Source organism: Gallus gallus, chromosome 18, assembly GCF_016699485.2.
Source record: "Gallus gallus isolate bGalGal1 chromosome 18, bGalGal1.mat.broiler.GRCg7b, whole genome shotgun sequence".
Taxonomy (NCBI): Eukaryota; Metazoa; Chordata; class Aves; order Galliformes; family Phasianidae; genus Gallus; species Gallus gallus.
In genome coordinates this window covers 4,843,664-4,869,111 of record NC_052549.1, presented here as the reverse complement: position 1 = coordinate 4,869,111, position 25,448 = coordinate 4,843,664, and the positions used below count along the sequence as shown (strand labels likewise).

The 25,448-nt window shown below is 42.5% G+C and overlaps 4 protein-coding genes across 6 annotated transcripts in view; 3 read left to right on the top strand and 1 right to left on the bottom strand.

The window, feature by feature from the left end:
- The window catches only part of METTL23 (methyltransferase like 23), a 5,193-nt gene extending 3,893 nt beyond the window's left edge, over positions 1-1,300 (top strand). The window contains exon 6 of the mRNA XM_003642337.6: positions 1,200-1,300. Within this exon, the coding sequence (XP_003642385.3) occupies positions 1,200-1,276 (77 nt within the window). The 3' untranslated portion in view covers positions 1,277-1,300. The remainder of the gene's footprint in view (positions 1-1,199) is intronic.
- SRSF2 (serine and arginine rich splicing factor 2) overlaps positions 1-2,502 on the bottom strand; it is a 4,458-nt gene extending 1,956 nt beyond the window's left edge. Inside the window, exons 1-4 of the mRNA NM_001001305.4 lie at positions 2,376-2,502; positions 1,794-2,188; positions 1,189-1,499; positions 1-93 (exon numbers count right to left, since the gene is read on the bottom strand). The exon at positions 1-93 is cut by the window's left edge and continues 1,956 nt beyond it. Coding sequence (NP_001001305.1) covers positions 1,196-1,499; positions 1,794-2,155 — 666 coding nt within the window. The 5' untranslated portion in view covers positions 2,156-2,188; positions 2,376-2,502 and the 3' untranslated portion in view covers positions 1-93; positions 1,189-1,195. The remainder of the gene's footprint in view (positions 94-1,188; positions 1,500-1,793; positions 2,189-2,375) is intronic.
- Positions 2,503-3,004: 502 nt separating this feature from the next.
- Positions 3,005-23,837, top strand: MFSD11 (major facilitator superfamily domain containing 11). 3 transcript variants are annotated; one of them, XR_003071087.3, is made up of 16 exons: positions 3,005-3,159; positions 4,397-4,556; positions 4,778-4,954; positions 6,268-6,323; positions 7,353-7,460; positions 7,891-7,970; positions 8,069-8,165; positions 9,886-9,944; positions 11,187-11,328; positions 12,174-12,214; positions 13,323-13,388; positions 15,130-15,255; positions 15,687-15,861; positions 16,789-16,924; positions 17,430-17,741; positions 21,681-23,837. XR_003071087.3 is itself a non-coding variant. In XM_040649658.2 (15 exons), the coding sequence occupies exons 3-15, from the start codon at positions 4,859-4,861 to the stop codon at positions 17,592-17,594; spliced, it is 1,347 nt and encodes a 448-aa protein (XP_040505592.1). In that variant the 5' UTR covers positions 3,005-3,054; positions 4,397-4,556; positions 4,778-4,858; the 3' UTR covers positions 17,595-20,145. The 3 variants fall into 3 exon arrangements, 2 of the variants coding, with proteins under 2 accessions (XP_040505592.1, XP_004946169.1); XM_040649658.2 differs by lacking the exon at positions 21,681-23,837 and having other exon boundaries at positions 3,005-3,054; positions 17,430-20,145; XM_004946112.5 differs by lacking the exon at positions 21,681-23,837 and having other exon boundaries at positions 17,430-20,145.
- MGAT5B (alpha-1,6-mannosylglycoprotein 6-beta-N-acetylglucosaminyltransferase B) overlaps positions 23,357-25,448 on the top strand; it is a 59,420-nt gene continuing 57,328 nt past the window's right edge. The window contains exon 1 of the mRNA XM_046902116.1: positions 23,357-23,440. Within this exon, the coding sequence (XP_046758072.1) occupies positions 23,436-23,440 (5 nt within the window). The 5' untranslated portion in view covers positions 23,357-23,435. The remainder of the gene's footprint in view (positions 23,441-25,448) is intronic.

Sequence of the window (25,448 nt, the reverse complement as noted above, 5' to 3'; positions counted from 1 at the left end):
TCATGCCAGGGGTCTCTCCAATGGACTGTAGACTCAAGCGATCCTTTCCCCCCAAAGGCGTCCTTTATGTAGATTCTCATTTATCTGATGCATCTAGATTTGAAGAGAGAGAAATTCAGCTAGGTTTCTACCTCGTTTCTTCTCCGCTGTGTGGATGACTTCAGGTATACTTCTAGTTGTGTTTCAACTGGCTTTGCCTAATTTCTTAACAGTTCTGGGCATTACCACGGTGTGTTCCACCTCCCCCCGTGTGTTGTTTTAATTCAGAGGCCAAATGTAAGGTTCTGTGAAAGTATTTTGTTACAAAGAATAAACATCAGGCTGTCCATCACACCACTTTTAACTTGAATCCAGCCTGTTTCGCAATCAATTACTGAAAGTTAAATAAAAGTTGGAAAGCTATACTTCATGTCAAAGGCTCAACTAAACTAATTAAGGTTCAAAACAAAGTGCCGCTAGTTTTGCTACAATTATCTAACTTCAGAGCTAGCTCAGGCCCTTTCCTTTTAAAAAAGAGGACCAAACAGTTTGAATGGGTTAAAGACACACTATCCTTTCCCCACCCGGTGTTATCCTTAGGAGCCTCTTCAAGTTGACAACTTGAGGAAAAACTAGTTTCCGTCGTTTTTTCATTGCAAGGAATTTGCCACTTTGCTACAACAGTTACCTCCAGTCAGTACAACGGCCACTGAACCGATCTTCCATTCCATTATAAAAGGATAGTGTATCTTTAACATTTAAAGACAAACCTGCTCCAATACACGCCCACAGAAACTGGTCCCTGGAGGATCAGCCAAATCAGTTAAAATCTGCAATACTGGCCAATATTCTTTTAGCAAACAGGAGACCGCAGCTTTAAAGGGGAAAATGCAGATGTTGGATAAATACAGTAAGAAATAGTCATTTTCATCATAGGTTGCGTCTCATACAATATTTTATCAAAACCAAGCCATTAATCTCTCAATATAACATGAAAATTTTCTGTGCAGAAAGCCCTTTGGTATTAATTTCCCTAAACCAGTAACCAAAAAGCACTGCTCAAGAAAAAAGAAAAACAACAAACAGCTAACAACGTGCCCCACTAGGATCCACTTGGTTCGAGCTATTAATACTACCAACTACCCAACACCCCACTTAAGTGCTACAATAAAGTAACATGCAAGGTGTGCTGATCCCGAGGTACGTTACCATTTTCCTAGGAGGACACAGCTCCTTCCTCTTCCGGAGACTTGGGAGGGCTCTTAGACCTGGATCTGGAGTTGGATTCCCTCTTTGAAGTTGGTGGAGGGCTCCTAGATCTGGACCGAGATCTCGACCTGGACCGAGATCTGGAGACAGACGAGGACTTTGACTTGGATCTCCTGGCAGATCTGGACTTCGAGGTGGAGCGCGAGCGGGAGCGTGTGCGAGAGCGGGACTTGGAGCGGCTGTAGCGAGATCGGCTGCGGGACCGAGAGCGGCTCCTGCTTCTCGATCGGCTGCGGCGGCGTCTCCTAGGGCTAAAACGAAAGAGGAGGAGGAAGGAAAAAAGCGTCAGAATGGAACACAGGCGGCTCAGCGGTCTGCAACTCCGGGACAGGGCGGGAGGAACGGACCCACGTGGGTGAGAAAATGAGCGTTCAGAGGGCGCCATTGTTCAGAGCGAGTGGCCGGGGGCTAAGGCTGCTGGGGACAGCTCCACGTGCTTCCGCGGCTCCCTCCCCGCCCAGAAACTCCCTCGGAAAGCGAAAAACAGCCAAGCGGCTGCGCCGTGCGAGCGGAGTCCGTCTCCTTCCTCGTCTCCATGCACTCACCTGCGGCTGCGGCGGCCGTAACCGCTGCTCCCGTAGCGGCGGGGCGGAGGGCCGCGGCGGCTGTGGTGCGAGTCCGGGGGGCGGCCGTAGCGGGCCATCTGCACGCGGAGCTCGCGGCCATCCAGCACGGCCCCGTCCATGGCGTCCATCGCGTCCTCGGCGTCGCGTTTGTCGTGGAAACGGACGAATGCGAACCCGCGGCTCTCCTTGGTGTAGCGGTCCCGGGGGATGTAGACGTCGCCCACGCGGCCGTACTTCTCGAAAACCCTCCGGAGAGTGTCCGGGGACGTCCGGTAGGTCAGGTTGTCCACCTTGAGGGACGTCATGCCCTCCACGTCTGGCGGAGGGCGCCCGTAGCTCATGGCGGGCGGTAGCCCCCCGAGGGGCGGCGGCGGCTGAGGAGAAGAAACCCGAGGGAAGGGAGGAGAATTTGGAGGCGGCGCGGCCCGGAGCGGGAAGCGCTTCACACGGGAGGAGGGGCGCCGGAGCGGCGGCCGCGCAGAGTCCAGAAAGGAGGAGAGCTACAGGGCATAGGGAAAAGCCGCAGGGTCCTCGGCGGGGAGGGAAGGAGCAGGCACCCACCTTCGGGCTCTGAGAAAAGGACGAGGCCTAAGGCCGCAACGGAGACGCAGCGCTGGGACCACCCGCCCTGCCCGCGGCCGCGAGGAAATGAGCGGGGCGCCGCCCGCGCGCGCCTACTTAACGCCACAAAATGGCCGCCGCTGCCCCGGAAGTGAAAGCGCCGCTGGCGCGCGCGGTGGGGCGCGAGCCGGAAGCGGCGGCGCAGTTTTTGGCGCAGCTTTTTTTTTAATTCCCGACCTCGGCTCCCGGAAGTGGCCCGGCAGATATCGGGGAAAATAGGTGTCTAAATTAACGGCGTGCACGCGTTTAGAAGTGACCGTGGAGGCGCCTCTACGGTGACCCGGAAGCAATCGTCTGAGGCGCGGGGAGGGGGGGAGGGGGAATTTTGAACAACGTGTTGTAAACGGAAAAAAAAGAAAAAACAAAAAACGGAAACAAGCCGAGGGCTGCGTGTTCTGCTGGAGGGGAAGGAGGGGCAGGAAACCCTACGGTGTGGAAAAAAAAAAAAAAAAAAAAAGAAAATCGTTGCGAAGGAAAAGCCCCCGCGCGGGAGGCGGCGGCCTAAAATGGCGGACAATGAGGGGAGGGCGCCGGGGGGGGGGCGGTGCTGCCGTCGCGCTGCGCGGGCTGTTCTCTCCGTTGGACGCAGCCGCAGTGCTCAGTTGTTACCTCAGCCGTGGTAAATGTTTCTACCTGTCGGTTCTGTAAGCTGTTTTGAAAGAATAGGAATGAAGAAAACTGTTTTGGTATGAAGGGGGAAAAAAAGCCTGAGAAAGGAAGCTCAGTAAGTGATGATTTGGATACAAACCCAGAAGCAACAAGTTGTTTCGTATAGAAAAGCTTTAGGAAATGAAATAACCCAGGGTTGGCTTTCATGTCTGTATTGATTTGCGTTTTATTGTTCTTTTCCTGCTCAGAGAGTTTGGATTCATTGCTTTCTGATTCATCTGCCGAAATGGTTTCACTCAGGAGGAATTTAAAGTGGTTTCTTACAATGATTTCTTTAAAATGACTGAGGTGGTTCTCTCAGCCCCTCCTTGCAGTCCCTTCAGTATAAGCTGCTGTCAGCAGAATGGTCCCCACACACCGCCCTGTTTGCCAAAGGCAGTGAATGGGACTCAGCGGGTAGGGAAACGTGGGATCTGTTTGTTTAGCCTTGCCTTAAAGTAATGGTAAGAACTGGGTTTTAAAAATTCAATCCAGCTTTATGTATTGAATATAGAAAGGGAGCTTTGCTGACATTGAAAGCAACGCCTTGATGTTGCCGTTTGATCTTTGTAAATTAGCCTCTGTGTGGTCATGCTGGCTTTATTCCTCAAGTAAAAAATAAAACTTGTTCTGAATTTCCATCTGATCCTCTTTGTCTGGCAGTTCAGGGGACTGGTTTAGCTGAACGCTCCACTCCTGACTCAGGAGATACAGCATATAGACAAAGTGGTAACAGTGACAAGCAGCCATTCCGCCCATACCAGCTGCGTGTCACCCTGTGTTAGTTTTGCTGCCATTTTAACAGAGCGCTTCAAGGCTAAAATATCAGTTGATCTTGAATGTATTACTGAAAACCACTGTAAAGTGGGGTATTAGGGGCAAAACATTACTAAAAGTGAATGCTGTTTCTTGAGAGGAAGCAGTGAAAGATTATATACAGACTGTTCCTTCTCCAGAGTCACTAAGATAAGGCAAAAGCACCGAGCAGAACTTCAGTGTTGGTGGTACTGAGAAGTTTCTCTTTTGAGGAATTATTTTGCCCTTCAGAGCGACCTTTTCTATGTATGAATCCAAGTAATGAGACATTTTTCTTAGATAACTTTCTAAGAGTTTTTCAATTTTAAGGATTAGCAGATGTCTGCTCTTGTAAGTAAAAAGAAAAAAGTGTGCAGTGATAGAACTGCATTTCCCATAGTGCACAAGGGCTTTCTAGGCAGGGTCAGCTGATCTGTATTGTGAAATGTTCCTTATTTCCTGTCCAGCATGCATGGAAATGACTTGTGTGTGTGCATATCTCATCTTTCCTTTGTCAGGTGATTTACTGGCTTTTGACCAGAATTCCAGTCCAGAACCATGGCAGGAAACTCAGCTGATTAACCATCTCGATACTTGAAAAACTGCTTCTTTGGGTGGAAAGAGATGTCGTGGAGAAGTAGCATACTGCTGTCTGCTCTCTTAACTTAATGGGAAAAGGTAGAGAGAATTTTGATCTTTACTTTTTGTATCTATCTCTATATTTATGTTTTCAAGTTACTGACTTTGCTGTACGTTATTGAAGATTTCCACATTTCTGGATTTGTTGATGCTTATGTCCTAGCAGCTAACAAGTAGCTCTCAGGAATCATCGTGTTTGAAGCATTTTTTGTTCTTATTGTTTTATTCTTTTTTTTTCTTCTTCTTCTTTCTTTAAACAGGAGTTAAGTGGAAACTCTTAAAGGGAAATAGATTTTTTTTTCCAGACTGAAGCTGAGAACTTGGCAAAATAACCCACAAAAATGTCTCCTGACTCAAAAAAACTTTTCAACGTGCTTATTTTGGGAATCTCATTCATGTTTATATTCACTGCTTTCCAAACATGTGGAAATATTGCGGTAGGTGTGCATATCAAAACATTCCACAGCTGTGTGACAGTTCTTTTGTCCTTTGTCTAATGTGTGAGTTGCTGTAGTGGGATTTTTAAGGTGCAATTCATCTTTTGACGTTTTGTCTCCTTTCTTTTGGTTTAGTGTTAACTAGATTAAGTGGGTTAACAGGATGCTTAATCAGTTTATTAAGGTGTCGTAGCTACATATGTAACTGTCAGATTGCTTAGACAGTGGAAAATTAAGTAATCCTATCAAATGTTAGAACTTCAATGTCTGTTTTGTTTCATTCCATATATAACAATTGGTTTTTATTGTATCTTTCATATTCCTGATTTTTGTATATAAGCCCTTTCAAAATGTTTGCCTAAAACTTTATTATTAACCCCTAGTTAACATGCCCCTTGTTTCTCCTGGAGTTTCTTTCCTAATGCTACCTATTTTTCTGTTTTAACAAACTGAACCCTGAGGGGGAGTGTGAGGATGACACCTGACAAGCAGTGAGGCTCACACAGCTGCTAGAACTGCCAATTCACCTTCTCTAACTTAGTTGTTGATATTACTTTTGATATCAGTCGTATGTCAACATACATCTTGCTTCTCTGTTCTTGCATGTTGTTAACAAGAATTCTTTTCGAGTTTGAACATCTAAATGGCCTTCTCTACACTGTAGAAATAATTGCTTACAACAGTTGTTGTTAAATTATTATGCAGTACAGTGATTAAATTCTGCTATGCGATGTATTGCAGCACCTCACTGAATTGGGCCTAGCGATCGTGCAGTGATGTAATGTATTGTCATTAAAGTCATTAAAAGTGACTTTCAATCAGATCTGCCAGACAATCCAGCTAATTATGTGGTCTCATGATCATTAAAGCTGCTTCAAGGGGAAAAAAAAGGAACAAGCTTTTAACGGGAAGACTGAACTAAATGGAAACTGAATGAAAGAATAGAAACTCTGAGCTGAAGTTAAAGTACAGCTGAGGCTGAAGTTTGGATAAATTATGAGTAAGGTGAAGCTTCAGCTTGTTTTTCCCCACTGTTTAGATGAAGTTAGTCATACCTAAGAGAAGTGTTTTGTGAAATACTGTAAGATCTCTGGTGAAATCATGATATAATTCCCAAATCTTTATTACTGCTTCAAACAGATGTTTCCCTGCCAAGTATCTTCTTCATCTTCATTGTGGAGATATTGTGAGTTGTAATTAACACTTTAAGTAGAGTCTATTAGTGATAATTTTGGATGTTTAGCACTGACTTCAATCTTATGCAGATGACTTCAGGAAGTTCTAACAATATTGCATATGATTTGTCCTCACAGCAAACGGTTATTACAAATTTAAACAGCACAGATTTTCATGGCAGTGGCTACACAAGGTAACTCACACACATTTTCTTACTACTTTGCTCCTTACAGGGTGAAGCTCATTATAATTACATCTGGTAGAGATGTACTCTCAAGAGATTCTAGTGCTCTGCTGGCTTCCCAGTTTAATGGCATACTTAAAGCAGTTTAAATCATGGCTCTCACGTTCAGTCCTAGTCTGAATTACTTATTTCTAATTGAGCTACGTGATTGTTTTGTGTATGTTCTTTGTAAAACTAAAACTACCATTCAGTCATCACATTCTCAGCTTTTTATCTTAGGAAATTTTAAAAATGTGGAACTTTTTAAAAAAGACAATGAACTGCTAAGGCCTTTGTTGTTTGCCCCATCTGCTTCTGTGCCTTTGTGTAGTATATAGGTTGTTTGGATCAACTTGTAGGAAATACTGCAACATAGTTGGGAAAGGAGCAGCCAGAAAGGCAAGAAGAGAAGCAAGGCTTTCAGCTGTAAAATACCACTGTGAATGTTTATTGCACTGACTTGGCCAGACTCACCAAGTATGATCAGGGAGCTTTTGTAAACCAAATTGATCTGTCATATAAGAAAACCCGGTTGCTGCTTTGAAAGGTTTACTCTCTTAATATAAACTAAAAATACAGCTACTACAAAATATATCTATACAGTTTTTATGGTGCATTTGACAGAAGATGAAAAGCTCACTAATAGATGAAAGTGGTTTTGGTACATTCTTCTTTAGAAGTACTGGGCACAGAATAGAAGAACTTGTTAAGGCACAGTTTGACAAAGCCCTGTCATAAATTACAAGATGTGCTGGCCTGCAGTGGCTTGGGACTCAATTCAGCAGTGCAAGAAACACTACACTTGAGTGTTTCTGTATAGAGTAAGATGGTTGAAGGTAATTAACAACAGAAAGGAAGGAAATGTTTGACTATAAAAAATAGGCAGTTGCTTATGTATATGTTGATACTTTGGAATCAACCGAGCATTCTTCTTAATTTACATTTGTAACCTGTATTTTATTTTAAGTACTTTACTATCTTTGTTGTTTGTTTATGTAGTATGTCCATTATTTATGGAGTATTCTCAGCATCAAACCTTATCTCACCTTCAGTGGTTGCACTAGTAGGACCTCAGCTCTCCATGTTTATTAGTGGCATATTTTATAGGTAAGTATTATTTTTAATCTCTTTGAAATATCTTTTTTTTTTTTTTTTTTTTTCCCCATGGAAGTGCTGTACCAAATACAAAATTGTACTGGTTAAGGAGAAAGCCATGCTGAGCTGCTACATATATCAGTAGATAACTTCAGGGCACTTGAAGCCTACTGGAAGCCTACTGTTTTTTTCCTCATCATTTTCAGACTTTGCTGACTGTTGAGTTCATGTTGTGGTCTCAGTTACTGACTACATAAAAAAAAAGAAGTCTATATTCTTGGTGGAGTAAAAAGCTTCCCTTTTTTTCTATATAATCTGAACTGTATTGCATGGTACCTTGGGTGACAGTGGATGATTTAGGAGAACTAAGATAGCTGTTTCTTAAAGAGCACTCTCCACTTCATTTTATGTTCAATAAACGGATCTATTTGTTCTATTCTAGCTTATACATTGCAGTTTTTATCCAACCTTCTACATGGAGTTTCTATACTGCTTCTGTTTTTATTGGCATTGCAGCTGCAGGTAAGCATTGCTCTTACTCTGCTCACTGTTCTTTGCTGTATTAAAATAAAAGTGCTGTAGAAGTATATTTACTGACCAATATCTTTTGCACATTTCAGTACTATGGACGGCACAGGGAAATTGCTTGACTATAAATTCTGATGAAAACACCATTGGAAGGAACAGCGGAGTATTTTGGGCACTCTTACAATCCAGGTAAGCTTTAATTAATAGCTTTTTAGTTGTTGGAGTGGAAATGCAAGTCACAGCTTGAAGCACAGATTGAGCACCTGGTGGGAAGGCAGGGCCAACCAAGGGGAGCTCAGGTGCATGCAGTGCAACTGAGTGACCAGAAGGGGTGCAGCCAGGATCCACCCCTTCCCAGACCTCATTTAAGGGTTGGCAGTGGAGGTGAGGGTATCTTGCTAGAGATCTCTGCCTACCTGAGGCCTTTCAAGGCTAAGCAGATTCTTTTCTTTGTTTTTGTATTTCTAGTATTTTACAGGCAATGAAGTGGAAGGGAGAGTTAGGAGCAAAACTTCTAATGCTGTTATGTATTATAGGATAGTGAATGAAAACTACCTATTGCAAGTCTCTGCTCTTGACATGCTAAAGAGATACACATTAGTTCAGGGAGCATTTGGCAAATATAAGGGAAACCTGGCTGGTCTGGGAGAGTTGTTTTGTATTGGGGTCATGAGCAATGAGCCCTTGTGACCCTGAATGGCCTCTCCACACCTCCGTCTCACCTCTGCCTGTGAGCCCCATTTAAGCTCAGTGCTGGGCCTCCACTTGCTCTGGAGGGAATGATAATGGAAATGTGTGTGAAAACAGACCTGTTGATTTGAAGAGAGAATAAAAGGACTGGGACTCTTCAGTTTAGAGAGAAGGTGGCTGAGGAGTATTTTACTCATGGGTTAGCAGGACAGGAAGGTGTCAGCTGAGCAGATTGTAGAGCTGTTAGCAAGAACTGCTGTACTAGAGCTCAGGTAATGTGTTGAAACTAGGGAAGGATTGGTTTGGAGCAGGTAAATTGCTTTTTTTATGTGATGGGTGAAAAACTTTTGGAATTCCCTGCTGCTGGAGGATTTAGTGTTGGATAATGTCAGCGAGACTGAAAAGAGATCAAATTCACTGACAGCAGGTCCACAAATGTATCCTGAAGGCAGATATCTCTTAAGCTGCTAATACAGTGCTTCTGGATATTGAGAAATAATGCAGGGGATGAGTCATGGTGGTTAGGCTGATGAGCTTGCTTTAAATGGCATTGCTGATGCTGTGTGGAGACAGAGTGCTGCATTAATAGAACAGCAGTGTGAAACAGTGGTGTACTTCTTGTGTTTCATGTTTTGGAATTAATTAACATCTTGGTGTAGCAGGGTCCTGATTTCCACAAACTCAAGTAATTGTGTGTTTTATAGTGAGAAGAATGTATGAGTTGAGATGAGGAAATTTCACTCTAAGGCTATTTTGAGTCACCATTCATTCTGAGCTGATGTATTTCAGGGAACTATATGTAGAAACACACAATTTCCCCAACCTGTCAACAGCCAATGTAGCATTGCTGGACTAATATTTGAAGCAAGGTACATGACTCTTCTAAGGGAGTACTGCAAATTGATTTCTATAGATATATCATCTTTCTAAGCTACACCCTTCCAAAAACAGTGAGAGAGATAAGACATAGCCATCTAAGTTTATATGTTATTATCTTGTTCTGTATTGATTCCTAAAAAGGAATAGCCAGCATTAGGGCTAAAAATCCTCTCCAGTGTTTGCAGTTCTCTACAGAGTAAACAGTTTGCATGGGAAATGACTGCTTTCTTATCCTTTCACAACTGTGCAGTACTGGTTTTGCATAGAATCGTGTTACTGTGATGCTGTGATCCCAATCCTACCATGAAAAGTTCACCTGTGTTGTTCTTTTTGTTTACAGCTTGTTTTTTGGAAACCTCTATATATACTTTGCTTGGCAAGGAAAAACTTACATATCAGGTACGTGTTACTTGTCTATGGCAAGGTGGTAACAGAAATACACAGATGCCACTTTCTAGCGTAGTCAATCAGGAATAAGATGTTGACACCTAAATGGTAATTATCAGGATTCAGAAATACTGCCTCTGTTGCACTTCATGCCTCTGTTAAACACGTTGTCTCAGGTTCTCCATTGACCTGGACTTAGTAGCACAGCACAGGTTTATTTTTAAGTCAGCTCCCACACTGTCTCATGGAGGCCTTGAAGTTCTGTGCCTTCTAAATATCATTGCTATTGCTAACCACAGAATGCAGCCATTAAATATGAAGGAGTTCTGCTGTTATGATTTCTTGCATTTTTAAATGGAAAATGCTCTTGAAATGTCTTGAGACTCTTCTTTATTAAAAGCTAGATGTTAGTATTAGAAGACCTGATAGCAATTGAAAATTGGTTCCTCCTTCTTTTTACTGCCTATATTACAGGCATTTCAAGATGAAGCACGTTTTCTTCTTCATCTGTAATCATGCACAAGTTGTTTTTAATTGAGATAGAACAATTTACTGCTTGCCTTTAAGCAAAAATCCATTAAATACAAGCATAGGCAAGGTCTTTGTGTTCGTTCACTAGTTCAATCACAACTGTTAGCAGTTTCTCAGCATTTTTTTCCCTGCCTAATATGCAAGTAGGAATAACTTTGGTATTGCAGACTTTACTTTGCCAGACAAGTTGGGTGGTGCACCAGAGCTGGTGCAGAGAGAAGCAATTACCTTCCTCCAGCAACGCACTGTATGCTGCTTCAGTTACTGAGGTTTCAGTGCTGTTAAGGCCTTTATAGTATACAGTTTTAATAGTCTGATGTTACATTGCCAATATCTGGTAAAGAACAAATTTTTAGATATGTGTGGGCTTTTGGGGTAGCGTCCTGTGTCTGTTCTGAATTATACGTGTCTTGAAACATATTTTTTTCCTGCTAATAATTTATGCACTTTTATTGCTGACTGGCTCCTCCCCGGTCACAGCCTTTGCATGGCAAGAAATGCAAGTAACACTTTTTAATATGCCAATATTTTTTTGGCATTGTGAAAATGAGATAGGAATTTACAAGTGACTGGGTTCATTTTGTTCCACGTGCAAGATAAGGTAGAAAATCAGTAAGCATTTTAAACGCTGCTCTGAATTCTTTGTATTAGTTCTTTGAAGGTAGCTGACTTTGTCTGAATTGCTTTTACATGTCTCGTTATGGTTCTAATTTGTTTTTCCAGAGAGTGATCGCAGAACTGTCTTCATTGCCCTGACTGTTATCAGTCTTGTGGGCACAGTTCTGTTCTTTCTGATTAGGAAACAAGAGGACACAAAAGCTCCAGGGGAGGAAGATTCTACTAATGAAATCCATGGGGACAGCTCGTAAGTGCTTACAACAATAATTTATTGTCACATGTACTTATTTATGTGTCCCTGCTTCATAATGGAGTGTCAGTTTCACTTTCCCCTCTGAACTAGAAGCCTGAATGAACAACCTGTAGAACTTACAGCTTTGATAGAAAAGTGCCTGTATCTGAGTGAGTGAGAATCAGTTAATGTTCTGCATATGATATTTTCAAGAACGAAGTGAGGTAATGCACATCAAGTTTTCCATTAATGAGTAAGTGCCTTTGGAAAGATACCACTTACCTCTTTTCTCCACTGGTTGTTAAATGTGCATCTGGCTTTTGTAGTCTTTCTTTGCCTAATCAGTCCGTGTTAAGGGCTGGAATGAGCAGAGATTATTCTCATCCTTTTTCTAAGTTATGTTTTCATACTAATATATTTATATCTCTTTTCAAAATGTATAGATGCAACTTTTGAGTACACTAGAAGGGCATACATAGGCAGACAGTGCAGTTTTGCTTGAGGCATCAGTTTAGATATTGTTTTATTAAAATAATAAACGTGTTAGAAAAACATCAGTGAGAGTGTGGTAGTGAAAAGATGTTTGATGCTACCCGTTGCTAAACTTGCTCAGAAGGAAGTCTGTTAGGTTGAATTTTGAATGGTGTTTACTTGCTCAGGAAGCCAAATGCATTTTGTGATCAGTAGTTTAGAGTCTCTAACATTGTTAGAGACATCTAACAATGCATTAGCATATTTCAGTATGCAATATAGGCCTAAAAACGTACAGACGTTTTGAAGAATGAATTCATCTGCCTTCAGTGCAGTGATACAAAGTGGGTATTCTTCTTCCATTTTGACTAAGTCATTTATTTACCCAGGTCTGCACAAAACAAACTGATGAGAGCAGTGGATGCCTTCAGTAAGTACTGTTTAACATACAAGTTGCTTCAAAAAAAATCCTGACAAATTCTTTCCAGCTCTCCCTGATTCTGCTGATATGTTAAAATGTACAAATCACTCAGAACAAAAACTTGCAGATGGATAAGGTTAAGAATGCATTTCAGTTATTGCACTTGAAATAGAGAATTTCAAGTCTGGCCTTTGGGGAAAGAGACTGCCAAATGGCAGTGATTTTTCAGACTAGAGATGACAGTTCATGTATAGATATGGGATTGATGGGGTTTGAGCCTGATAGGAACTGAGTTTTCTGTATGAATGTTTGAGTCAAGTGTAAACGAGGCTTGCAAATGGAAAAGCTTGGGAACACAACGTGTGGACAGATTGCTGTTGATGTGTAACTGGTGTGAGGTGGTTGGCTGAACTTTAGAAGTGCTTCCGTCATGACAGTATCATAAAATCAAAGTCTGTCTGCAAGCAAAGAAAGTGTAGTAGACTTCACCTCTACGCTAGGATAGTGCAGGAGAAATTTGAGTTTGAGATCCAAGCTGCTTTACAATGCATTCCTTATACAGATAAGCTCAAAAACAACAGGTCACACCTAGGGGAAGCCAGTGCATGAAAGTTAAATTGTCTTCTCCAGTAAAAAAAAAAAACAATATAAAGGAGAAGTTGCATATTGCTTTTTGTCATCAGATGATAACACTTAAATCAATGTTTTTGAACTGAACTGACTGGTTTCCACCAAGTTTGATGTGGTCTGTCAGTGACTGTTTTAAGATCATGGAGATCTTCGTGGACAATATATTTATTCTTATAGGGGTCAATCACCATGAACAGTGAGTACAAAAATACAATGAAGAATAAATTGTCTGCTGGTTGAAAACTGCACATCTCCCTCTTTAGTATTTCCCTCCTTGCATTTCTTACAAAAAGATTTGAGATCAAATAGTTTCTTTAGAGTGCTAATGAAGGTCTGTATGCTTAGCACTCTATAATTTTCTTATTGCAAGAAAGTCACCGTTGAAATAACTAACTTATTTTTGGTTTAAGCAGGGAGCGAAGAAGTGCAGGTGCTCTTAGCAGTGTTAGTGGTAGTTATATTAATCTCCTTAATTGTGTCTTTCCAGAGAGATCTATAAAGCTAAGCTTCACGAAAGAGATTCTGCTCCTCAGCGTTACGACAGCCTACACAGGTATGAAGCAAGCACAGTGTGTGATCATGCAGCACTGTTGGGCATTTAAAACAATTTTTGGAATTTTAAACACCAACCTCAGAGGAGAGTTGTGATTTTTGTGTCTCTGCAAACAGTACTTGAATATTTCAGAAACCTTTGAATGAGTTATTCCATGTTCTGGGTAGTGTTCCTGTGTGGGAGGAGAGGTGCACCTAACTCTGACACTAATAGCTGCAATAATGTGCTTTTCAGTACAATTTGGGGTCACTCAAATTGAGTTTTAGGCAAAATGTATGTAGCAGGTTTTAATGTGATTTGGCACGACGCCATCAGTAGATTGTGGATTATGTTTAGGGCAACTACAGTTCAGTTAATGTTTTTGCAGATGTCGTTTCCATTATTGCCCCTGTTAGGCTTGTAATGAGGTGTAGGGCATTACTAATAGTCTTCAGTTAGTCTTGGTTCTACTGGGTACAAATTAAGCCTTTTCAACTATTTTTGCCATTGGTATCTACTGTGGCAGGAACTCTCTTCACCGACTTTAGTTAAACTTTATCTGCCATTGTTAGACCGAAGTATGAGCTGTAGAATAAAAATGCATTTATTTTTACCATATATCAAAGCAGTTATTCCACAAAAAGACTATAAAAAGATTCAGAATCTTAAAGGATTTTTGAGGATTTTTTTCTACTTACTTCAGTTTTTATGTCAACCCAAATGAACTAACTTGGATTCCTTGTAGGTGTTCAGTGCAACAGGAGTGTGAAACAAGATAACAAGGCAAGGGAATGGGGTCTTGTGTGATGAAATTTGAAATTGGTATTATGTAGAAAAAAACAGTCCAGCTTGGAAGGACTGCCTGCTGCCATCTGGTGGCTCCTGCTCAATATTGCCACTTCATGGGAAAACGGGAAGTCCCTTAAGACTGACTCAAGCTTTTACTTCCAAAATGTATGGTTTGATTAATAAGACTGTTGAGAGCTCATTCCTTTTTGAGGCTCTGCAGGTCCCATACAGTGTTAGACAGCCTGCTGCTGGTAGACCAATGTATGCCGTGCTGTGTTTTTGCAATAGCAAAAGACAGAGGAGGGGAATGAGAGTTCTATTTCCTGTTTTTCTTTAAGCATGACACTTGGGTTCTTGTAAATATAATTGCTATTAAGACATTGTGATTTTCAGACTAATGGGTCCTTATTTTGCACTTAAATGTGTCTTCTTTCAATATCAGCAATAGAAAGAATTCTAACAAGTAGTAGTTCTTGCTCTGCTTTCATTATGCATCTATGGGAAAGGAGCATTTGAGCTTAGAACTCCTACCTCTTGTTTGGGATTTGGGGGTGCAGGGTTCTCTCTCAGAAATACTATAATCTGGAAAAAAAAATCTTCCAGTGAAATGGTTGTATTTCCTCAGTTATTAAGTGCTGCTTCACACAACGGTTCTTGTTTGAATGAAATTCCAAAGTTCTTGGAGATGTAGAAATACAAACTGTTTATAGGGATTATGTCAACAGCAGCACTGAGCCTTAGTGCATCTGATGCTAATTATGTGACATGGTTTTTTTTATATTGTTTCCATAAACCAGCATAGAAAAGCTTAATGATTGCATAGCTTGAAACTCCTCTTGTTTGCTTCTGTTACATTTACCTCTTTAAAATATGTATTTGAAAATTATTTTAGGGAAGAACATTTGGATATGAACTACTGCAAAGCTTATGAAGAAAGCCCTCCTTTGTCAATTTTGTTTGCTTTCTTTCAAAGGTCTGGAATTAACATTCTTTTCTGGAGTGTATGGAACGTGCATTGGTGCTGTGAATAGGTTTGGCACCGAAGAGAAAAGCCTTATTGGTCTCTCTGGGATTTTTATTGGTGTTGGGGAAATTTTAGGTGAGTCAAAAGGAAATATTTGCTGATGAGCCACTTGGATTCATAGAGAGGCACGTGTTTTTGCATTCAGCAAAGCGAGGCAGAACATCATCCCTTGTCACTTCACAGTGTTGTGAGGAGGAAACAGAAGTTCTGGCACAATACCTTGTGAAAAGACTAAGTGTATTCATCAGCGTTCACCTGAGAAATGTGCCTGCATGTCTTGGGTACCTCTGGCAACCCAGAGGTTCTGTCACCAGGAGAGCTGGTGTGGCAGAGCTGGCAGACGCTTTGGGGCTGCTTTCATGTCTGTCAGTTCTTCAGTTGTTAAAAACAGGGATATTTACAACCTATATTTTCAGTCTATTTTTAATTCCTGTTATTTTGAATTCAGTCCTGTTCTTTCTATCTTCATTTCTGATGTAAGTCTCCTATCTTTTCCATCCCTACAGGTGGAGGAATCTTTGGTTTACTGAGCAAGAAGAGCCGCTTTGGCAGGAACCCCATTGTGATGCTAGGCATCGCTGTCCACTTCATTGCCTTCTATTTAATCTTTGTCAACATGCCAAGTAATGCCCCTGTTGCTCCTATGGAGGGAACAGATGATATTGCTTACATGATTCCAAGGTATGTAAGCTCTTCACTCTGGCTGGTGTAACTCAAGATGCATATAAAACAGCTTGTACCTCTCATAGAAAACTCATTGAAACTGCTTTTCTGGTGCATACCCAATTTAGGGATTTAAATGGTGTAAGAATAAAAAGCATGAGGATATTTGGTAGCAATTATACTGTCTGAGAACATAACTCTTACAGTTGTGACCATAGTTGTAACAACTATTGTGCTAGCTGTCAGGATTTGGGTTTAAGTGTTGGGCTCATTTTTACTATAGCATAGAGCACTAGTCTAGCTTTACACTGTATGTCTTTGAATGCTCCTTGCCAAAGTCCACTTGATTGGAGCTATGCTCTGCCTGGCTTACACTGCTCCATGTTAGGGGAAGAATATAGGGAGCATTCTTATCATTGCAACCTCCTTTTGGGGTGTATTTGTGCTAATGTATGTGAAAGTAGTGTGGTCAGTTTGTGCAGGCACAGCTGCTGAGCTGCAGTTATTAGCATTTGTGCATGTACATGGGACTTTTTTTTAATAGGAGTATATTTTTCTGCAACGTGAATTGGTCTTTTGCTCATATTCCTGCAGTTTTGGTGAATTCACTGTATGGGTTCTGGCTTTTGATCACTGCTATGTGGGCTTTGTGACTCCAGGCACTGAAATGAGATTTTAGCAGTTCTAATTCAGTGTAGAATTGACTGTTGGTAATGCTAACAGAAGCCTTAGCATTCAAGGAATTAAAATCTGATGAAACTATTCTTTTTACCAGCCAAGTGTTCCCACTTCTTTTCCAATGAAATTTAAAGTTTGATAACTTTCTTCCATTCTCCATTTCCAAGTAAGTCTGTCAAAAGTAGTTCATAGGTTCATGCATTAGTCAGTAGCTGTGTGAGCTGCTTGAATGAGTGATTCTTACATTTGATTGAATTTCTCCTTCAGCAAAGAGGTGGCCATATTCTGCAGCTTTCTGTTGGGCCTGGGAGACAGCTGCTTCAATACCCAACTCCTCAGCATTTTAGGATTCCTGTATTCTGAAGACAGTGCTCCTGCCTTCGCCATCTTTAAGTTTGTTCAGGTATTATGTCGCGCAACCTTCTGAATGCACAAGTGTGGGAATATTCTTCATACAGCTTTAATGAGATTTTTACCCTTAAAAAGGATACGCTGCAAGTGAGCAGGAGTGGTTGTCAAAGTTTCTAGCTATATTTTGGTACAAAATAGCTTGTGATGCTGTAAAACTGAGAATGGGTTTTTCTGGATTTTTGTCCTAAAGCCTTGGCTGCATTGTTTCTAGACAAAATACTTTGAAATAGAGGAGAACTGTGCTTGCCATGCTTCAAATACTTTCAAGTGTGTTCATTTTCTGTACTGAACGCTATTTAAATAAGTAAAAACTAAATCTGTTGTGTATCATGTGGAGGTATGTGCTGAGGTATAATGAAGTTGATTGATATATCTTTGAAAGAAGCACGCTTAAAGGTGCATGTTAAACTGTGTGTATTACCAGCTTGGTAATCTTGTGCAGCAGTGCTGGAGTGGATATCTCCACTTAAAATCTTTCATTTTTTTTTTCCTATCAGTCCATCTGTGCTGCGGTTGCATATTTCTACAGCAACTACTTCCTTCTGCAGTGGCAGCTCCTGATCATGGTGGTTGTTGGTTTCTTTGGAACAATTACCTTCTTTGCAGTGGAGTGGAAAGCAGCAGCATTACTTGCCCGTGGCTCTGACTACAGCAGCATTTGATCTCAATGTCCCACACCTACAAGGAAGAGCACAAGCACATTTATTGACAAGTGATGCAAGAAGGTGGAAAGATCAACTTGAAGAGATTACAATGGAGGAAGCTACTCATAAATCACCATCCCTCAAACTGAACATGAAATACAGGAGGTGAAAATGCCAAGTCTGAAAGGCTTTTTTCTTGCTTTAATCAACTGAGTGTGGTATGCACATTCTTAAAAACCCTGTGTTAGAATTGGCAGGAAATAGAGATCAATGTATTGAACAATTTTGTTCTGAGCCATACCTCACTGAACGTGTAATTGCCTAATTTCACTGTCATCCACTACAGAATTAGTTTTTCTTTCTCTCCCTAAATTATTTTACCTATATCCCAGTTCTGCAGACACTTAAATTCTCCCACTGAATGACCGATACTTTTATGATGTATTGCAGAACGTGTCTGTAGAACTGAGCAATCAATTCATATCATTGATTTTTATTTTTTTTTCCAACAATTAGATATGCAGGAGTATGTCTGCAGGAAATGTTGCCTTATTCTTTTACCTGGAAGTTCTCAAATCCTTGTATAGAACATTTTGTGTTACTTTACTGTCACCTCCAGGGCACAAAACCAGCCTTTCAGTCCAACATCTCTCAGAGTAAAGCTGCAGTGGGACAGCTGCTGTCACCTTCTCAGGGTAATGCTACATGAAGGACTACAAGGCTTCCCTCCCAGATGTCCCAGCAGTTATTTTCATCATGATCTGTGAACTGAAAAGTTCGGTGATGGGAGCATTCTCAGATACATTCTAAAAGTGCAGTTGGAGTCAGAATGTGATCTGTAAGAATAATCTTATGGTGTTTATTCTGCTGCATGGTCTAAAAATACCTGAGGTGATTGACGTCAGCTGTTTCCTTCAGTATATTTAGGGAAGACTGTACTGTAATCTCATTCTGCCAAATGTGAAAACAAGCTGCATGGCATAGCAACTAAATTTTAATCTGGAACTCTTGTAGATGGTGATCTCCTGTACTCAGCAAGTGCAACCCACCTTGCTTTTAGCTGTCTGTGTGACATTGTAGTACTTGCAGTTTTGCTTCCATCTAACAGATAAACAAGATGCAGCTGAGAGCAGATAAGAAACACTGAGCAAGGTGGGAGTTTTTTAGACACTCCATGTAACTATTCTTAGAAAAGTACCATTTCCCAAGCTTTTCATGCACAGTCAGAATGAAGTGTCTTGTCATATTTTCAAAGACAAGTAAAAATATTGACTTGGAGTGTGCATTAGTAGCTCCTGTGTGTCATACAGACATAGGTGTGCCCAAGGTTAAACTTGGTGAGGGAGTATGGTGTCTCCTGTGACATTTGCTGTCACTTCTGTTCTTGCAGAGCATATAAAACATTACTCCCATGAAGCACAGCTGTCTTCATGCATAATGAGACAGCAGAGAAGGATTATTTTAGAGGTGTATGGAGAGGATTAAAAATCCACTCTAGGTTTTCTTGCTATGAGTTTAGTAAGGTGTTAGTGGGAGGATTAGAAGGCGCCTGAACAACTGGCAAGCAAAGAAATCTCAGGACAGCCAGGAAAGCCTTTGTTTATTTCCAGGAGATGTAATGGATGATGTGGAAGAATGCGATGAGAGTGCATGTTGAGTGAGGGGTTATTGAAGCCATTCCAATTTGTCAGGCAAACTGAGAAAGTGCTTGGCATTCAATCACAAAGTGAGTAGCAGCACTCAAATGTTCTTATCCACCCATGTTATCCTGTAATGTGAAGTACACTGTTTGTATACAGAGCACCATAAGATGTATAGATGATAGGATGCTGGCTTTGATTGCAGTTCTCTTGTTGCCACACATCTGTATTTTCTCTCAAATATAAAAGGGATAAAAGAATCTTCTTAAAGATGCAGGCACTTTCCTCTCTGATTGTCTGTGAGACTTGTTCTCCCCATACAGATGAACAAGAGAAGGCAAAGCCTGCAGGAAACAACTTTGTCTTACAGTGCATGGGAGGGAAAATCATTTCTGGGTCTTGTAGTAATGAGTAACTGAAAGTGACACTGTTTCATTTTAGCTAGATAACAGCTCTCGTGAGGTTACTTCTAAAATCACTCTGTTTTAATGAATTTGCATTGTTCATCTCTGGCATAAGAATGATATCAACTGTTTTATTAGAAATTCAGGAAAACCAGCAGTTTGGAGTGGTTTCAGCAAGCATTTTGAGGCTGGCAATCAGGGATAGCAATGAACTGGGATCTGTGCACGTATGGTACTTCTGTGAATCACACTTCTCTTTGTTTCTCTTTCCCTGTTCTGTTTGGTCTGACTCCATGACAGAGAATGTTCTAAGGCCATTTGGGTCACTGAAGTGTTATTGCTCTGTGACAAGTCTTACAAGACATCAAGGGATACAAATATATACCAATATGTATTGCTGTTAACTGTATAATTTTAAAACTTCTGATCTTAAGGAAAAGTTTGCAGTTGATCAAGCCATGACACATGATTGTTTCTTCACTTATTTCTGCCATTTGTTGGGTAATAAAAATCCACACAGCTGTACACAATGGTTACGTGGGTCAGAATGTTTGGCATAGTCTAAAGAATAGCAGTGCTGGCAGCTGTCATCGTTCCATCTCTTAATCTTCCTATGAGTATTTATCAGCCCTGAGGATGTACCCCATTCATTGTACCTCCTTGGCTTTTGAGCAGTTCCACTTCAATGTGAGCTGGGAGCTTACTGTTTATTTCAGTGGGACCTGGGGGAAGAAAATGGCTTCTGCTGTTTGTGGTATCATGGTTTTGTTTTATGTTAAGGATTTTATCTTTATAAGTGAAATTACGCATTAATTTGCTTGGGTTTGTTTGGAAACTTTTTTTCTTTTCCTGCTCTTATCCTTTCATGTTATTACTGAGGTTTAATATCCGGACATATCACATCCAAGTTATTCAAACAAATGCTAAGAGGAAATGAAAACTGATATTCTTGACATCTGAGTGCCAGAGATGCTGTATGAATTAGTCTTTCATGCATATCATATCAGCTGATGCACATTTCTGTCTTGCCAGTTGGTTTTCCTTCTGATACAATATGAATGTATGCAAAGAGCATTTCTGCAGCTCTAGCCCATGTTCGTAACTAAGCAATGTGCATATATTTTTGTGGAGTTCATTTCATTTGGTACAATCTACATTAGAATGTTGAGATAAGGAAGAGGGACACTTATAAAAGGTTCTTTCTGAATGTGATCTTTATAATATAATTTCTGCTGATACAGCTGAAGTAGGAGGGGGTATTTGAGGGGAAGAAAACCATAACTTCTACTGAGGTCCCTATGGCAGTGAAGGCCTTCCTGTGGTGTCCCCATCCCTGCAGACAGCCGAGGTCAGGGGATGGGCTGTGAGCACTGCTGGAGCTGTGGGTGTCCCTGCTCAGTGCAGGGCTGGCACCAGGTGGCCTTTAGGGTCCCTTCCAACTCCAACCACTCTGTGGTTCTATGACTTCGTGCCTGTTTAAAGCAAGAAGCCTGCAGCTGGTGGTGTTCTCTGTTGTGGCCGGTTTAGATACTGCTGGAAAGAACTCCATGGGGGAGTTTGCTGTTTAAGTTTCATGCAAAATTAGTGCAGAAGACTGTAAGTTTGGGGCCTTGTGTCTGTTGACCCAATTGGGAAAATCTCACTTGCCTTAACTCCTGTAATTAACTTCAGGAGCCTGGTTCCCTTGGCACCAGTAAGTAATGCTGCAGAGGTTTCCTGGGAGCCGTGCTGTGTGTGAGAAGTGTGCCATGTGTGGAGAGAGCTGCTGAGGTTTTCTAGAGCAGTGTTTAATAGTTTGCTGATGGCCGATAGAACAGCAAACGAGGCAGAATAGAATGCTGGGGATGGAGCCATGAGGTGATGTCCTCCTCCAAGTGATCCTAATTACACGGTGACGTTGTGCAGCAGTCTAATGGTTGTGATTTTACTTTAATTAGAGGTGTCTTTGGGTTAGACTTGGTGATATGTGAATGGTGAACGAGCTCACACAATTATCTCAATGATAACACTGATTTTGAGTGTACGGAGTGACAGCAGACTATTCTATTTCTCCATTGCAGGTTCTTCAGACCCCACTGTGGCTCCGTGGCACGATGGCTGGGCAGCCTTGGTGTGCTGCTTTCAGACAGAGAGAATCTGTATTCGGTTGCTGACTGTAATATCCTTTGTATGTGCAAATAGAAAAGCACCTCTTAGGTCTGCTGTCACTGCACACAGCCCTTTGAGTCTCTGGATAAAAGGACATTTAGGAGTTTGTGCTTCAAAGTTGAGTCATGAAGGGGGGGAAAAAATAGAAGGTTTGTGCCTTAAATGGAGCATCAATCATCCTGTCATCTTGAACGGAAATAGCTGTTCATTAAGGTTACTTAGTGAAATTAGCTTCAATTAAGCGACTTCACTAAATGCAATGGCGACTGCTCATTGCCGGAGCCACTCACCTTGTGGTAAAGCCTGACCTGTACAGTTTGTTATCATTATTAATCTTTGCCTTTAAAAAAAAGGAAAATTACAGAGGTAATAGCTTGTTTAAAAGAGCCTCCCCACCATACATCATTTGTTTCATGCTTGCAAATGTATAACTGTAGCACAGGGAGTTTGGTTCAGTGCTCCGGTGCTGAGTGACTGTAGGAAGAAAGGAAACGTTTCTTCTGTAGCAGTGCAGGCAGTCCTTCAACTGAGCCCATGAATAGGCACAGCTGTATGTTTTCCAATCAAAGTAAGTGTCTAATTGCTGATTATTATTATTATAAATGAAAAAGATACATTTTTACAAGCAGACCCCGGTTGACACTGTGGTCTGGAGATGAGGTGGTGTGCAGGGATGGGATCCCAGCCTGGAGGCAGTGACAGTGTCCAGCTGAGTGCTGAGCAGTCACAGTGACTTGCTGCTTGTTTCACACCTTTCCAGCAGCTGTGTGTGCCTGCTGCTCTGTGTCACTCTCACTTGGGGCTGAGCACGGTGCTACAAGGGAGGAGGAGGTGAATGGCATCACAAGCTGCCAGGGCACCTCTGCCCTGCTTGAGCAGCGTGATGGATGGAGCACGGTGCAGGTGGAGGACAGCTGCGAAGGCTCAGCATTTCCATTGCTGCTAATTTCTCCGTAACTCTAATCTAAAATCTGCAGGCTACATTTATAAATTAACTTCATTCCCACTATGCATATCCCTATAAAATACTTGTACGGAATATAAATGACCGCTGTTCTGATGTATTTCTGTGCTCAGCTTGCCGCAGGGTGGGAACAACCCGTGCATCAGGTGCTGTAAGGTGCTTTCTCCCTGTGTGTTGGTGGCCCAGCATGAACTTGTGCTGTAGTTGGACTTCCTGGAGAAAACACAACATGAGTGAGACTTCAAACATTGCAGTGCTCACATTCACATTCACCTTCCCTCAACGCGGAGCGAAATCGAGCTGCAATCACAGGCGCAGAGCTCAATGGCATTTATGTATAATTATAATGATTATACTTTATAAGAGCCTAATTCTGCAGATTCTCAGATGTGTCGGCGAGGCGCTGCCCTTTCCCAGTCAGTGGCAGAGGACAGGGCTGGGTGCCCTGCGGGTGCTCAGCAGTTGGCGTACGGCCGCGCTGCTGTGATTTGATACGTGCACAAAAAAATGACTGCAGGGGAAGGAAAGGGCATTATGCACACTGAGCTTCATTTCATGCAGAAAGCGATTGGATTTAAAAGTTTGCTTGGCAATAAAAATACTTCTTGTGTTCTGCAGTAAACAAACAGAGCGCCGGGGATGGGGACCTGAAGCCTGCAGCCGTGGGAGCATCGTGCTCAAAGCATGCTTTGTGGATAGCAAAATGAGGTGAGGGAGAGTCGTGTCGTGCTGTCATTGATGGAGGGGTTTGCTGGGCTTCAGGGGAGAGGGGCCAGCAAACGAAGGGAGCACTGTGATGCTCGTGGGGACCGACTTACCCTGCAGGCTTAGGCTGCATTGGAGCACCCTGCTGTGTTCCAAGCAGCTGGAAGTGCAGTTTGATGGTCAATATTTCTAGTGAGAGGCTGTGTTCAGTAGGAATGATGGTGTGCTTGGGTCATCGACGAACTCTCAAATGAAGTTGTTTTGTCTCTGGTGGAATTAAAGACTTAAAATGTCAATAGTACTTAGATGTAGAGAGTGCTCAGCGCTTCCTACCACAAAGCGTTGCTGTGAAATACTTGATTTTCTGCTGTCAATAAACCCCTTCCTAGAAAACTTCAACAAAGTGAAGTTATGTGCCCATGGTAATGGCATCCCATGTGGAGCTGCTGCTGGAGTCATTGCTCCCAGCTTGTCTGGTGTGCACATCTCCAGTGCTGCCATCCTAGAGCTCATACCCAGCCAACCTATTCCTCCATGGGGTGTCAAACTCTTCCCTGAGTACCCTGGGAGGTGCCCTTTTGTGCTCTCGCTGCCTGCAACTGCCTTCCAATTCCACGCAGCACAGCTCAGCTCTTTGCCCAGCAGCCTGCCTTGTAACTCGGGGTTACCTGCCAGCGGATTCTTGAAATGCATTTAAAAAAAAATGAAGTTTTGGCTGGGAGCCGACAGCATTTCATTATTATTTGTTGCTTGTTTTTTTTTTTCCTTCTCTGTAGCAACTTGTGCAGAGCTGAGGGCTCGGCTGCAAGGCTCTGAGCAGTGAGGTGGGATGTGTATGTGTGCCACTGCCCTGCTGTGCCCTCCCAGGGCCGGTTGGTAGCCATGTTTTCTGCCAGGACATTGCACTGCCAGGCATGTATGGCTGCTGACCGGTGTTTGCCTCCGCCCCCCCTTATCTACAAGCAAGACAATTCCAGCCTCTGTAATTAATGAGTCTCTCCCGCTGGGGCTGTGGGTGAAACATCAGCACAGGAAATTGGCCGGGCTAAGCGGTGGCTGTGCTGCATCCTGGCTCTGAGGCAGCACGCAGCCAGCTGAGATGAATTGCTGCTCGGATGCTGAGCCATTGATCATCCTCAGATCTGCAGGCAGACACAGGAGCAGCCCCTGATGCTGTCATCCTTTAACTTCGGGCCTTGTTTGTTGCAAATGCCCCACGTGCTGGTGGGCAGAGGAGAATAGGTTGGGAGTCTGCACCTCAGAGGGCAGCTCATGTGACAGCACTGGGAGCAGGCAGTGCCTGGCACAGTGATGCCGTGCGCTGCTGTTGATTAAGAGGAAAGCCAATTTATTCGTCTTGTAGTGAAGCATGGGATTAAATATGCAGCAGGCTGTTGATTATTTTAGAGGTGGTGCTTTGAGCTGCTGAGAAAAGCGTTTCCTTGGGAGGATCCTGACGGTGTGGGCCTGAAAGATGGGCTCAGGCTGCCTGTCACCCTGCAGCATCACTCACTCCTACAGCATTACCTCGTGCCGTGCGTGGGGCAGAGGAGATGCAGCCCGTGGAGCTCATCTCTGTACCTCCATCCTGGCTCCTCGGCTGGTCTTGTATGAGTGACTTCAAGCAGTTGTCGGCTTCCCCACCTGTGAGATGGGACCATTGCTAATGTGGGTCTGCAGTGCATGTTGTTACTTTTGAATCATAGAATCACCAAAGTTGAAAAGACCTTCAAGATCCTCCAGTCCAACCGTCCACCTATCACCAAAGTTTCCCCCCAAGCCATGTCTGTCAGTGCAACATCTGCATTCTTTGGATTTTAAGGTGGCTCTCCCAAAGCCAAGGAGAGATGCTGGCCTTTCAGACAGCTTCCTGAAACTCATGGGCACTAGAATAACCCATGACCTTACTGGGGTCTTTTTGGAGATGCTGCACGTCCCGTGCCTTGAGCCTCCCTCCTATCTGCAGCTCCTTCTGCCCTGGGTGCCTCGCTTTTAAGGTGCTTACATTTGC

Coding starts and splice junctions, on each gene's coding strand:
- MFSD11 (XM_040649658.2), top strand. CDS start 4,859: ATGTCTCCTGACTCAAAAAAACTTTTCAACGTGCTTATTTTGGGAATC. Junction 9,945..11,186: donor AGGAAAAACTTACATATCAG/GTACGTGTTACT, acceptor TTGTTTTTCCAG/AGAGTGATCGCAGAACTGTC. Junction 13,389..15,129: donor CGTTACGACAGCCTACACAG/GTATGAAGCAAG, acceptor TTTCTTTCAAAG/GTCTGGAATTAACATTCTTT.